The sequence below is a fragment of the Aquarana catesbeiana genome, linkage group LG12, assembly GCF_042186555.1.
Source record: "Aquarana catesbeiana isolate 2022-GZ linkage group LG12, ASM4218655v1, whole genome shotgun sequence".
Classification (NCBI taxonomy): domain Eukaryota; kingdom Metazoa; phylum Chordata; class Amphibia; order Anura; family Ranidae; genus Aquarana; species Aquarana catesbeiana.
The window spans coordinates 8,173,869-8,187,190 of record NC_133335.1 but is presented as its reverse complement, the minus strand read 5'-3'; the positions used below and the strand labels follow the sequence as shown (position 1 = coordinate 8,187,190).

The following is a 13,322-nucleotide window of genomic DNA, read 5'->3' as shown; positions in this document are numbered from 1 at the left end:
GCATTTTTTCAGCAAAAAAATGATGCTGGCTTCTTAGGAGAGTTAAATAAATGTCTTGTGTGCATGCCCTAGGGTCCGCCCAGTGCCTGAGAAAGGGCTGTACTGAAAGTAATGCAAAAGTGGGCATAACTGTTTTTATTCCTAGCAGAAGCACCATGCCACCATTGAGTTGTTGATGAAGGAGGGGGTGCAGGCTGTCCGACATCAACAGAGGGCTACAGAATGTCTATGGAGATGAAACCACTGAGAAGAGCAATCGGCATACATACACAAAATATGCTGAGCTTAAAACACCTAACCAAAGAACTAGTGACTTATTGAAGAAATAAGAAATCAAATGTCCAACAAATATAGGCTGTAAAATTGTTGCAGAAAAGAAAAAAAGAATCCTCAAAAAACGTCTTCAATTTTGATCCACCACCAACAAAGAGAGACTAGTAGCTTCTTACCAAATGGATATGACTCTCATATTCTAAATCGTCATATCACGCTTGAATAGAAAACCATACAGGTCCTTGTACACATTGTTCAGGAATTTCCCCCTCTGGAAATGATCTCCTGAATGCCAGGGAATATCTCTGCTGTTCCCGCCAAGTAGGAGGCTCATGCATGCATGTAAGTACCCAAAAGAGAGAATCGTATGCTCCACATACTGTGAAAACCGTAAAACTTGAAAAAAATATTGATAAAACTACACTCGCAATAGTCACAGCAGGCTCCACCCCACACGTTTCGTCACAGATGATGTCTTCTGGGTCATGGGATGGGCAATGTGCACAGATGGAGGAAGTTGTTTAAAGAAGGGGAAACCAGCATTGGGAGACCATAAATGTTGGACGGCCCCATCAAGAACTCAATGATGGCATGCTGCTTCTGTTGGAATCTTTTACCTGCAAAAAAAGAAGACGAGGAGTTACTATAGAGGAGGAGTTGCCCTACCAACATGTGAAATTTGAACTGCCTATGTAAGTGAATAAAAATGTTATGCCAACTTTTGATTTGTGTGTGTGTATATACACACACACACACAGCGCCACAGAGGTCAAGCAGATAAGGACTTCAGGTTTGGTCCTCGATAAGCTGCTTGATCAAAAAAGGAAATGGGCAAAAAGATGCAGAAAGATTGCTGATCCGACCTTCTTGTGGTTATGGGCCCGAGCGTGTTCTATGACTGAGAGAAAGGATTATGAGAGACAAAAGCTGTGGATGTGGATTGTCTGCTTTGCTGTTGGCTTTTCTATTCTGATCTGTGTGTGTTATGTTTATTCTACAGAAACTGTATTATCCTTGCAGGAAGAATGTGCAATGATCAGTTCCCTATACGTCTTCATTTCTCTTTGCAGACAGAGCCATTCCAGAAGCCAGTTTCACTGGAGCAACATCCTGATTACGCAGAATATATATTTAATCCTATGGATCTCAGTACACAAGAAAAAGTAGGTAATTTCTATCCAAAGTGTACAAAAGTGCATCTCTACATGGTTGTCCTCTGTTTTCACTGAATAGTTTTCCTATAAATGAATATGGAGCACCAGTTTGATTTTTCTACTTATACACTACATGGCCAAGTCTGTAGGCACACCTGACCATCAACTTCTTGGATGTCCCATTCCAAAACCATTCACATTATGCCATTGCCTTGCAGGGGATTTTTTTTTTTTTTTAAATGCTGCGGTTTACTACCACTTTAAGTGCCAGATGCAGTTCCGTGAGCTTTTTTTTTCTGCACTAAAAATGCATGCACAGTATGTTCCATGTATTCCAATGGCTCTAGTTCACACCATTTAAAGCGGAGTTCCACCCTGAATTTTTTTTTCAGATTCTGACTCCTCTAAACCTATAAAAAAAAACATTTGGGGAATTTTTTTTTTTTTTATACTTACCAGAATCGCCCTGTTGCTATGTAGTCTTCCTAATCTGCCACTTCCTGGTCCGCGGAGCTCCTCGTCACTTCCTCCCGCGCCTGTGCTCCTGGGAAACGATGTGTCGTCATTTCCCAGGAGTCTGTGGGCAGTACTGTGATGTTGCCATAACAACGGGGCGGGACCTTCCTCCGGCGCTACGGCCGGTGAATCGCGCACGCGCGAGATCGAGATTTGCATGCTGGGTAACCTCTTCAAAGCTAATACAGGAAGAGATATCGATTTTGGGCTTCACATGCCCACAATCATGATGGCAATGGCCACAACAGGAGGGACAAACTTGTGAGTATTAAATTTATATTTTAGCAACATCCACTATTAACCTTGTATAATAGTTTTTTTATCTACAGTGGGGATGGAAAGTATTCAGACCCCCTTACATTTTTCACTCTTTGTTATATTGCAGCCATTTGCTAAAATCATTTAAAGAGGAGTTCCCAAAAAAAAAAAAAAATTAAAAGTCAGCAAGCTACAAATACTGCAGCTGCTGACTTTTAATTGGACACTTACCTGTTCCAGGGTCCAGCGGTGCGGGGGATCAAAGCCCCACTCGTCTCCCCCTCCGTTCGGCGGCGCCAGCATTGCAGCTGTGGGCGCCGGGCTGTGTCTTCACAGCTGGGAACCCACTGCACATGCGCGAGCGCCGCCGCGATTGGCCGCTCAGTCATCTGGGACCTGTCATGGGTCCCAGATGATTGACAAGAGGGAGGGAGCAGAGCTGAGCCCTTCCTGTGCCGAGGGGAAGTGATGTCACCAGCCCAGGCACTGAAAGAGGCAGACTACGAGGGACCCCCTAGCAACAGGCATTTAGAGGTAAGTTAAAAAAAAAGAATGTTTTTTTTTTAGTTTTTTTTTTTTAGGCACATTCCTCTTTTTTTTTTTTTTTTAGGGTGGAACACCACTTTAAGTTAATTTTTTTCCCTCATTAATGTACACACAACACCCCATATTGACAGAAAAACACAGAATTGTTGACATTTTTGCAGATTTATTAAAAAAGAAAAACTGAAATATCACATGGTCTTTAGTATTCAGACCCTTTGCTCAGTATTTAGTAGAAGCCCCCTTTTGATCTAATACAGCCATGAGTCTTTTTGGGAAAGATGCAACAAGTTTTTCACACCTGGATTTGGGGATCCTCTGTCATTCCTCCTTGCAGATCCTCTCCAGTTCTGTCAGGTTGGATGGTAAACGTTGGTGGACGGCCATTTTTAGGTCTCTCCAGAGATGCTCAATTGGGTTTAAGTCAGGGCTCTGGCTGGGCCATTCAAGAACAGTCACAGAGTTGTTGTGAAGCCACTCCTTCGTTATTTTAGCTGTGTGCTTAGGGTCATTGTCGTGTTGGAAGGTAAACCTTCGTCCCAGTCTGAGGTCCTGAGCACTCTGGAGAAGGTTTTCGTACAGGATATCCCTGTACTTGGCCGCATTCATCTTTTCCTCGATTGTAACCAGTCGTCCTGTCCCTGCAGCTGAAAAACACCCCCACAGCATGATGCTGCCACCACCATGCTTCACTGTTGGGACTGTATTGGACAGGTGATGAGCAGTGCCTGGTTTTCTCCACACATACCGCTTAGAATTAAGGCCAAAAAGTTCTATCTTGGTCTCCTCAGACCAGAGAATCTTATTTCTCATCATCTTGGAGTCCTTCAGGTGTTTTTTAGCAAACTCCATGCGGACTTTCATGTGTCTTGCACTGAGGAGAGGCTTCCGTCAGGCCACTCTGCCATAAAGCCCCGACTGGTGGAGGGCTGCAGTGATGGTTGACTTTCTACAACTTTCTCCCATCTCCCAACTGCATCTCTGGAGCTCAGCCACAGTGATCTTTGGGTTCTTCTTTACCTCTCTCACCAAGGCTCTTCTCCCCTGATAGTTCAGTTTATCCGGACGGCCAGCTCTAGGAAGGGTTCTGGTTGTCCCAAACATCTTCCATTTAAGGATTATGGAGGCCACTGTGCTCTTAGGAACCTTAAGTGCAGCAGAATTTTTTTGTAACCTTGGCCAGATCTGTGCCTTTCCACAATTCTGTCTCTGAGCTCCTCAGGCAGTTCCTTTGACCTTATGATTCTCATTTGCTCTGACATGCACTGTGAGCTGTAAGGGTTTATATGGACAGGTGTGTGGCTTTTCCTAATCAAGTCCAATCAGTATAATCAAACACAGCTGGACTCAAATGAAGGTGTAGAACCATCTCAAGGATGATCAGAAGAAATGGACAGCAGTTAAATATATGAGTGTCATAGCAAAGGGTCTGAATACTTAGGACCATGTGATATTTCAGTTTTTTCTTTTTTAATAAATCTGCATAAATGTCAACAATTCTGTGTTTTTCTGTCAATATGGGGTGCTGTGTGTACAATATGGGGTGCTGTGTGTACAATATGGGGAGCTGTGTGTACAATATGGGGTGCTGTGTGTACAATATGGGGTGCTGTGTGTACAATATGGGGTGCTGTGTGTACAATATGGGGTGCTGTGTGTACAATATGGGGAGCTGTGTGTACAATATGGGGTGCTGTGTGTACAATATGGGGTGCTGTGTGTACATTAATGAGGAAAAAAAATTAACTTAAATGATTTTAGCAAATGGCTGCAATATAAGAAAGAGTGAAAAATTTAAGGGGGTCTGAATACTTTCCATCCCCATGGTAATAATGCATTATGCTCGGATCAATACAAAAAAAAATGTGGCCGGAACTCCGACTTAAGTCAGTTTCCGGTGCAGAAAAAAGTAAAGCGCGCTGCATTTTTTTCTGCATGCAACTGTACTGGAACCTAGCAAATTGTATCAAAAACGCACTGGAATTGCGTGTGTTGTGAACATTAAGCAAGAACTGATCCGGAACTTATGAGTGCATTTTTGTGGTGTGAACTGGCCCTAAAAATGCATGCACAGTGTTTTCTATGTGTTGCAGTGGCTCTAGCTCACACCAGTGCAGTCAGTTTCCGGTGCAGAAAAGAAAAAAAAAGTAAAGCGTGCTGCAATTTTTTTTTTTGCACAGAACTGTACTGGAGCAAATTGTATCAAAAATGCACTGGAGCTGCACTGGAGCTGCGTGTGGTGTGAACATTAAGCAAAAATTGATCTGGAACATATGAGTGCATTTTTGTGGTGTGAACTGGCCCTAAAAACGCATGCATTTTCCATGTATTCCAATGGCTCTAGTTCACACCAGTGCAGTCAGTTCCAGGTGCAGAAACTGACCGGAAACTGACTGAAACTGACAGCATTGGTGTGAACTACAGCCATTGGAATACATGGAAAACACTGTGCATGCATTTTTTGGGCCGGTTCACACCACAAAAATGCACTCATAAGTTCCGAAACCGTTTGGGGTTACAGTTCACACCACACACAGTTCCAGTGCAGCTCCAGTGTGTTTTTGATACAATTTGCTAGGTTCCAGTACAGTTCTGTGCAGAAAAAAAACGCAGCGCGCTTTACTTTTTTGTTCTGCACTGGAAACTGACTGCATTGGTGTGAACTAGAGCCATTGGAATACATGGAAAACACTGCATGCATTTTTTGTGCCTTAAGGGGTCATACACACCATACAATTTTTTCTTTTAGATTTTTTCCTTTTAGATTTACCAAAACCATATAATATGAAGGTCACACCTTAACAGTTTCAATTTGTATGCAATCGGGCAGGCTCTTGCACTACATGGTTTTGGTGAATCTAAAGGAAATCAAACAACAAAAGTTATATAGAGTGTATCAAGCTTAAGATAAAAAAAAATTCTAAACTGTCACATTGCTTTTATAATTAAAGTGGAACTAAACCCATCGATTTTTAACCAGTTCAAAAAAAAATGTGCCGCATGCCGGGAATGCAAACTGTCACATTTTGATTGTGCTCTCCACCAAGCTGTCAAAACCATCAAATGGCTGGTTTCCAGTGGCGGCCTGTGCACTGTGGGCGCCGCCCCCCCATCCATGCGCCCGGCCCCCTTCAGGATGCATTGATTCCTATGGCGGTGGTGGGGAAGGCGGGTGATACTTTTTGAAGCACCTGATTAGAGTCAGAGGTTCTAATAGGTTTCAAAATAAGGTGGGCTCTGGGCGCAGAGAGTGCACACTGATCCCACTCAATTGGGTGACAATAGCCAATAACTTTTCGCTATTTTCACACTAACCTTCCTCCCTGCCAATCAGGAGGCAGAGCGTCAGACCTGTTTTCTGATTGGCCACAGCACCAGGCCACCCTATTGGATGCCTGGCTCTTGGGGGGGGGGGGGGGTCGGTGGGCACAAGTGGCTGCATTTGACGGGCACAAGTGGCTGCGTTTGATGTTCACAGTGGCTGCATATTCTGGGCACAAGTGGCTGCATTTGACGGGCACAAATGGCTGCATTTGACGGGCACAGTGAGGCTGCATATGATGGGCACAAGTGGCTGCAATTGATGGGAGGAGGGGTGGGTGGATTCAGTATTTTTCAGTTTGTTTGCGCCCCCCCAAAAAGTTTGAGCACCAGCCTCCACTGCTGGTGTCATGCCATGCACAATTGCAGTTGAGGATCAAGCAGAAGCTAAGATGGCAGCTTCCTTGGCTGAAAAGGATTGGAGGGTTTAGTTCCGCTTTTAAAGTGGTTGTAAACCGAGTCACACCACTTTTCCCTACAGGGTAAGCCTATAATAAGGCTTACCTGTAGGTACTGGAAATATCTCTGTAACCTGCGCGGTTTAGGAGATATTTACCGTATACGCTTGTGCCGACCTGAAGAAGGGGCGTGAACGTGCCGTTTCTGAGGGGCTTGTGCCGTGACTGGTGGCTCCTGCGCGCAAGCGACGTCAAGCGACTCAGGCCCAGTCACAGAGCCGGAGGAGGGGTGAAGATGAATGCGGCCACACAGCGGGCTTCGTTTGCAGCGAAGTGCTATACAATGGGCTGGTATGCGATGCATACTAGCCCATTATACTTTTACTTTGCAGAGGGAAAAAAAAAAGATGAAGTAAAACCCATCAGGGTTTACTTCCTCTTTTAACTTTCAAGAAGACAACAGATCAAGTACAGCCAGGGGGCCAGGACAAGGGGTGGGCAGGAGGAGCAGGTGCCTTGGGCACAGTGGGGCAAAGGGTGGGCAGGAGGAGCAGGTGCCTTGGGCACAGTGGGGCATGGGGGGGGGGGGGCAGGAGGGGCAGTTGCCCTGGGCACAGTGGGACAAGGGGTGGGCAGAAGGGACAGGTGCCCTGGGCACAGTGGGACAAGGGGTGGGTAGGAGGGGCAGGTGCCCTGGGCACAGTGGGGCAAGGGAGGGAGCAGAGAATAAGTGCAGAGCAGTAAACCCATTCTACGGCATGCATGAACAGTGGGGGAGGGGGAGCACACTTCCGCATCCTTGCCCTGGGCGCTAGATGAACCTGTCCTGGTACTGGGTATAGCTGCTTTTGACAATGAAGTATAGCAGATACTCTTCTCCATTATACAGGAAGGGCCCATTATAGTATATAAATCAGGACTGTACTGTTATTGATGAATTGTGTCAGCTGTCCTGTGACCCCTCCCCCCCCTTTACCATCTTTCACCTCGCAATTTCAGGATGCCACCTGTACAAAGATCTAGCGTCTCCTTTTCATGTCCTTGCAGAATGTTAAAAAGAAGATGTACGGTTGCACCGAAGCATTCCTGGCAGAAGCCAAATGGATTTTACACAACTGCATTATTTACAACGGGGGTAAGTGTGACGTCTTCTGTATAGTGATGGAGCAATCCAATTGGCTGCCAGCACTCGAGGTGCGGACGCCCAGTTAAATTTACTTAGAAAGGTGCTGCGCTTTATACAACCGAACGCGGGTGTCTATGAAATAAAGGTCGATGGTGTGAAATGAACGCGAACGACTCTGTGGGATTGATTCCACAAAAGTGAAGAGTGCAAAATCTGGTGCAGCTGTGCATGGTAGCCAATCAGCTTCTCACTTCTGATTGTTCAGTTAAAGGGGTTGTAAACCTTCGTGGTTTTTTCACCTTAATACAAGCTGAAAAACCTCCTGTGATGCAGCAGAGCCCCCCTTTTACTTACCTGAACCAGGTCTTTCCCGCGACGGGGGGGGGGGGGGGCGCGCACACCAGCCGTTGTCTCGGGTCCTGATTGGATAGATTGATAGCAGCACAGCCATTGGCTCCCGCTGCAGTCAATCAAATCCAGTGGTGGGGGGGGCGGGGCCGAGTCCGGCATTTTTGTCTGTGGATTCAAATGCTGGACTCAGGAGCGCGCCCGCAAGGTAACGCTCTCGGGAGAGCGCATCTTCTTATCTGATGCGGGGGGGGGGGGGGGCCGCGAGAGCCGCCGGGGGACCCCAGAAGAGGATGTTCGGGGCCACTCTGTGCAAAAGGAGCTGCACAGCGGAGTTAAGTATGACATGTTTGTTAAAACAAGGTCCATAGAGACATGGATGAGCGAGTTTGGGGTGGAGGAACTTGACTGGCCTGCACAGAGTCCTGACCTCAACCAGATAGAACACCTTTGGGATGAAATAGCGTGGAGACTGTGAGCCAGGCCTTCTCGTCCAACATCAGTGCCTGACCTCTTCTGGAAGAATGGGAAAACATTCCCATAGACACACTCCTAAACCTTGTGGACGGCCTTCCCAGAAGAGTTGAACTTAAATCTCACCTCCTCACATGACCTCTAATAATCAAGTGAGGTCAAACAGCGATTTTTTTTTTTTTTTTTTTTTTTTTGCCCTCATTGTGGCTGATGTGGCTGCAGGGAACAGGTACCATATGGAGCTGAAATATACACATCACATGTATAAAAGAAGAAAGGGAGCTAATAGTGCTCACCGTGTTTTATCAAATGTAACATAAGTTAAAAAAAAAACACTTGCAAGGTTAGTAGAATCAATCGCCTTCAATACAATATAAACAGTCAGTTTACATGTACCGGTCTCTCACCGCTCAGCTCAGCAATATCAGGACGGCAGCGCGATGCCGTCACCTGGCACGGAACTCCGCTCTTATACGCGTTACGTCCAGTGGGTGGTACTTCTTCAGTAGGACTAGTATAGTATGGTAGGACTAGAATATATGTGATTGTTCTTCCTATACAGATATTACCAGACCAGAATTACAGTGTGGGAACCAAAAGTCAGAATCTGTCTCATATATGCTGTAATTGTAGAGGGGATGGAATGATATTCAGATGGTCATTATAGAGCGGATTATTTAGAGATGGTGCCACCCGCTCCTGAGTGGGAGTTTAGATCAGGTGACCCATTTAATATGGTGCTTTGTAATTCCCATACGGGTCCCAGTCCTGGCCCCCCCTCTCCTTGTGTCTCTTATCACACGATGTACAGCCCATCACACACCCCGATATCTGTGAGGATGATTGTTGTATACGTGGATTTCTCACCATTCATTGTATCTTCTCCACAGGAAATCACAAGCTGACGCAGACGGCGAAAGTTCTAATCAAGATATGTGAGCATGAGGTGAGATCTGCCATTCAAAATCTATATTTATGTGGCACATCCCACTTGTGTATATAGACAGAATATTAATGACCCCAACCTCTCCCATCCCCCGGCCCACTGGTCTCCAAACTGTAGTCCGGGGGCCGCATGTGGCCCCTTGATTTCCTTTATCTGGCCCCTGGGGCACTATTCCTCCCACTGACACCAATGATGGGGCACTATTCCTCCACTGATGCCAATGATGGGGCACTATTCCTACCACTGATGCCAATGATGGGGCACTATTCCTCCCACTGACACCAATGATGGGGCACTATTCCTCCCACTGATACCAATGATGGGGCACTATTCCTCCCACTGATACCAATGATGGGGCACTATTCCTCCCACTGATACCAATGATGGGGCACTATTCCTCCCACTGATACCAATGATGGGGTACTATTTCTTCCACTGATACCAATGATGGGGCACTATTCCTCCCACTGATACCAATGATGGGACACTATTCCTCCCACTGACACTGATGGGGCACTATTCCTCCCACTGACACCGATGGGGCACTATTCCTCCCACTGACACCAACAATGGGGCAATATTCATGTCACTGATACCAATATTGGGGCACTATTCCTCCCACTGACACCAGTGATGGGGCACTATTCCTCCCACTGACACCAGTGATGGGGCACTATTCCTCCCACTGACACCGATGATGGAGATCTATTCTTCCCAGTGACACGAATGATGGGGGCACTATTCCTCCCACTGACACCGATGATGGGGCACAATTCCTCCCACTGATACTAATGATGGGGGCACTATTCTTTGCCATGATGCAAACAATGTGGGCAATACCCCCCCTCCAATATCGATGGGGCATTGTTTACTCCCATTGACACCAGGACATTTTCTATTCCCCCTGGCCAGAGTCCGGCCCCCATAGAGTCTGAAGGACACTAAACTGGCCCTTTGTTTAGAGAGTTTAGTGACCCCCCTGCCCTGGAACATGGATGATATTGATTTTGTAATTTTTTACCCCATAAATACCTGTGATTTTCCTAGAAAGTTGCCATCACGTGACCATCCCAGCCTCCTCGGAGTTTACACAGGCAATGGGTGGCGAGTAGTGGGGCCCCCCATGTCACTTCCATGTGCTCAGGGAATACACATCCCCGTAGGCATTGTGGTGGGTGACTGGCAGAGGTGGGTTGGTACGGGTGTTACTGGTCAGCTTGTAAAGAACAGAACTCTGCCAGTAGCATAGCCAGCCTCATGACATCACCATTGCTGTCCCCCAAGACAACTAAGGGGGCGTGTCAATGACAGCCAGGCCTGACAGGAAGAGGCGGTGGGGTGCTGGGTGTCAGACAGCTAGAAGTTTGGAGGTGGGCGTTCTAAGAAATGAAAACTCGACACGCTTGGCCTGAGGACAGGAAGCAACAAGGAGGAGAACTTTAAAGCGGAACTAAACCCTCCCATCCTATTCAGCCCAGGAAGCGGCCATCTTGGCCTCTGATGTTTAACTGTCATGATGCTGCACATGTGATCAGTTATGACACCAGCCATTGGCTGGTTTGGCAGCTCTTTGGTTGAGCACACAAGCGAATGTGACAATTGTCATTCCCAGCATGGCGGTAATATAACTGTTTATTGAAGCCGCTACATCGATGGGTTTAGTTCCTCTTTAATGGCAATGCGCCCTACACTTGGAAATAAAACCGGACTTTTCTTTTTTTTTTTTCCCTAAATCTTTTGAAAATGTGCATGCAGGTAAGGCCGGCCATACACTTGTTGAATTCCAAACGATTTTTCGTTTAGAAAATCCCAGATTTTAATAATCATTCGTTTTTTTAATTTTTATTTTTGTTTTGTTTTGACCATTAGTTACATAGTAGGCGAGGCTGAAAAAAAAAAAAGACACAAGTCCTCGTGGGGCCACAGCAACGACCGATTTTTACTGCAGCCATCGAATCTTACTGATCAGGCATGCTGGAATTTTTTTTTTTTTTTTTTTTTTTAAATCAAACAAACTTCTAATCCACGATGGGTGAATTGTGGGAGAAATCTAATCGATTAAAAGAGAAATGCGCGTGAGCTGTGATCTGGAAAGAAAAGGAAATTCCTGGCCACAAATTTTTCTTTTCAGTAACAACATCGGTGGCTTGGTTGGTCGAATTTTGAAATCAATAGTGGCACCATCAGAAAACGCACTAAATTTTTCGATCGACAAATCGTTGGGAATCTGTGTATGGCCGCCCTATAGGAGTCAGATTTTTTTTTTTTAATGAGGTTCATTCGGGGGGGGGGGGGGGGGGGGGACGCCAAACGGGGGACGGGGGGGGGGACGAAGTTTCATGAATCCTAAGTGGATAAGGTGAGTCTGCATGAAGATATTATATTTCGGAAAATAGTTATGCTCCGGGGCCCTATAAGTGTATTTGATGGGTTCAGATGATCCGTATTTGATGGGTTCAGATGATCCGATCGTTTTAAATGTAATGGGATAATGTGTGGACATGCACTTACCCTATCAGCTGACTGCGTCTGTTTTACGAGCCGGATCATCTTCAGCAGCCCGTGCCAACTACCGGGTGTAAGGGAACCCTTTATATAAAACATGGAGGTCTATTTATAAAGCAGTGAATGTGACATTCACCAATCCTTTCCTGAAGGGTGAATCATTCTCTGCACCAGGATGGTGTACCTGCAGGGATCTCATTTTAGGGCCAGTTCACACCACATGCAGTCCAGTGCGTTTTTTTTTTTTTTTTCTGCATCAAAAACGCATAGAAAGTAGGTTATATGGGTTGCAATGGCATAGTTCACACCAGTGCTTGCCGTTCCAGAAAAAAAAAGTAGAACATGCTGCAAAAATGCACTAAAAACGCACTGGAACACCTACGTTCTTATTTAAGGTTAGGAAAAAAAAAAAGGGGGGGGGGGGGGGTAATGCACCGGACTGCATCAGAAACGTGCATGCAAAAAAGCATCTGGAGCGCATCCGGACTGCGTTTCTATGGTGTGACCTGGCCCTTACAGCTTTAAAAATATTCTCTTAGGTGTTTTGGCAATTATCCCTTTTTATGTTTTTTTTTTTTTTTTTTTTTTTAACCCTTTCACTGCCAGAGCTGTTTTTGCACACATTTAAAAAAAATATTTTTAAGCCTAAAGATTGCATACAGTGAAGGGGAAAAAGTATTTGACCCCCTGCTGATTTTGTAGGTTTGCCCCACTGACAAAGTAATGATCAGTCTATAATTTTATTGGTCAGTTTATTTATTGTTTAACAGTGAGAGACAGAATAACAACAAAAATATCCAGAAAAACGCATTTCGAAAAAGTTATAAATTGATTTTCCGTTTTAATGAGTGAATTAAATATGTGACCCCCCCCCCCCCCCCATCTTGACTTAGTAGTTGGTGGAGAAACCCTTGTTGGTGATCACAGAGGTCAGACGTTTCTTGGAGTTGGTCTCCAGGTTCGCACACATCTCAGGAGGGATTTTGACCTCTTTGCAGATCCTCTCCAAGTCATTAAGGTTTCCAGGCTGATGTTTGGTGACTCGAACCTTCTGCTCCCTGCACATATTTTCTATGGGATTAAGGTCTGGAGACGGGCTAGGCCATTCCAGGATCTTAATGTGCTTCTTCTTGAACCACTCTCTTGTTGCCTTGGCCGTGTGTTTTGGGTCATTGTCATGCTGGAATACCCGTCCATGACCCATTTTTAATGCCATGGCTGAGGGAAGGAGGTTCTCACCCAAGATTTGATGGTACATGGCCCCCGTCCATCGTCCCTTTGATGCGGTGAAGTTGTCCCCTTAGCAGAAAAACATCCCCAAAGCATAATGTTTCCCCTTACATGTATGACGGTGGGGGATGGTGTTCTTGGGGTCATAGGCAGCATTCCTCCTCCTCCAAACACAGCGACTTGAGTTGATGCCAAAGATCTTGATTTTGGTCTCATCTGACCACAACACT

At 45.7% G+C, this 13,322-nt stretch overlaps 1 protein-coding gene across 1 annotated transcript in view; it reads left to right on the top strand.

Annotated features, from left to right (window-relative positions):
- The window catches only part of ZMYND8 (zinc finger MYND-type containing 8), a gene marked incomplete in the record, with an annotated part of 135,090 nt that overhangs the window by 87,507 nt on the left and 34,261 nt on the right, over window positions 1–13,322 (top strand). Inside the window, 2 exon segments of the mRNA XM_073607203.1 lie at window positions 1,344–1,436; window positions 7,511–7,598. Of these exon segments, the coding sequence (XP_073463304.1) occupies window positions 1,344–1,436; window positions 7,511–7,598 (181 nt within the window).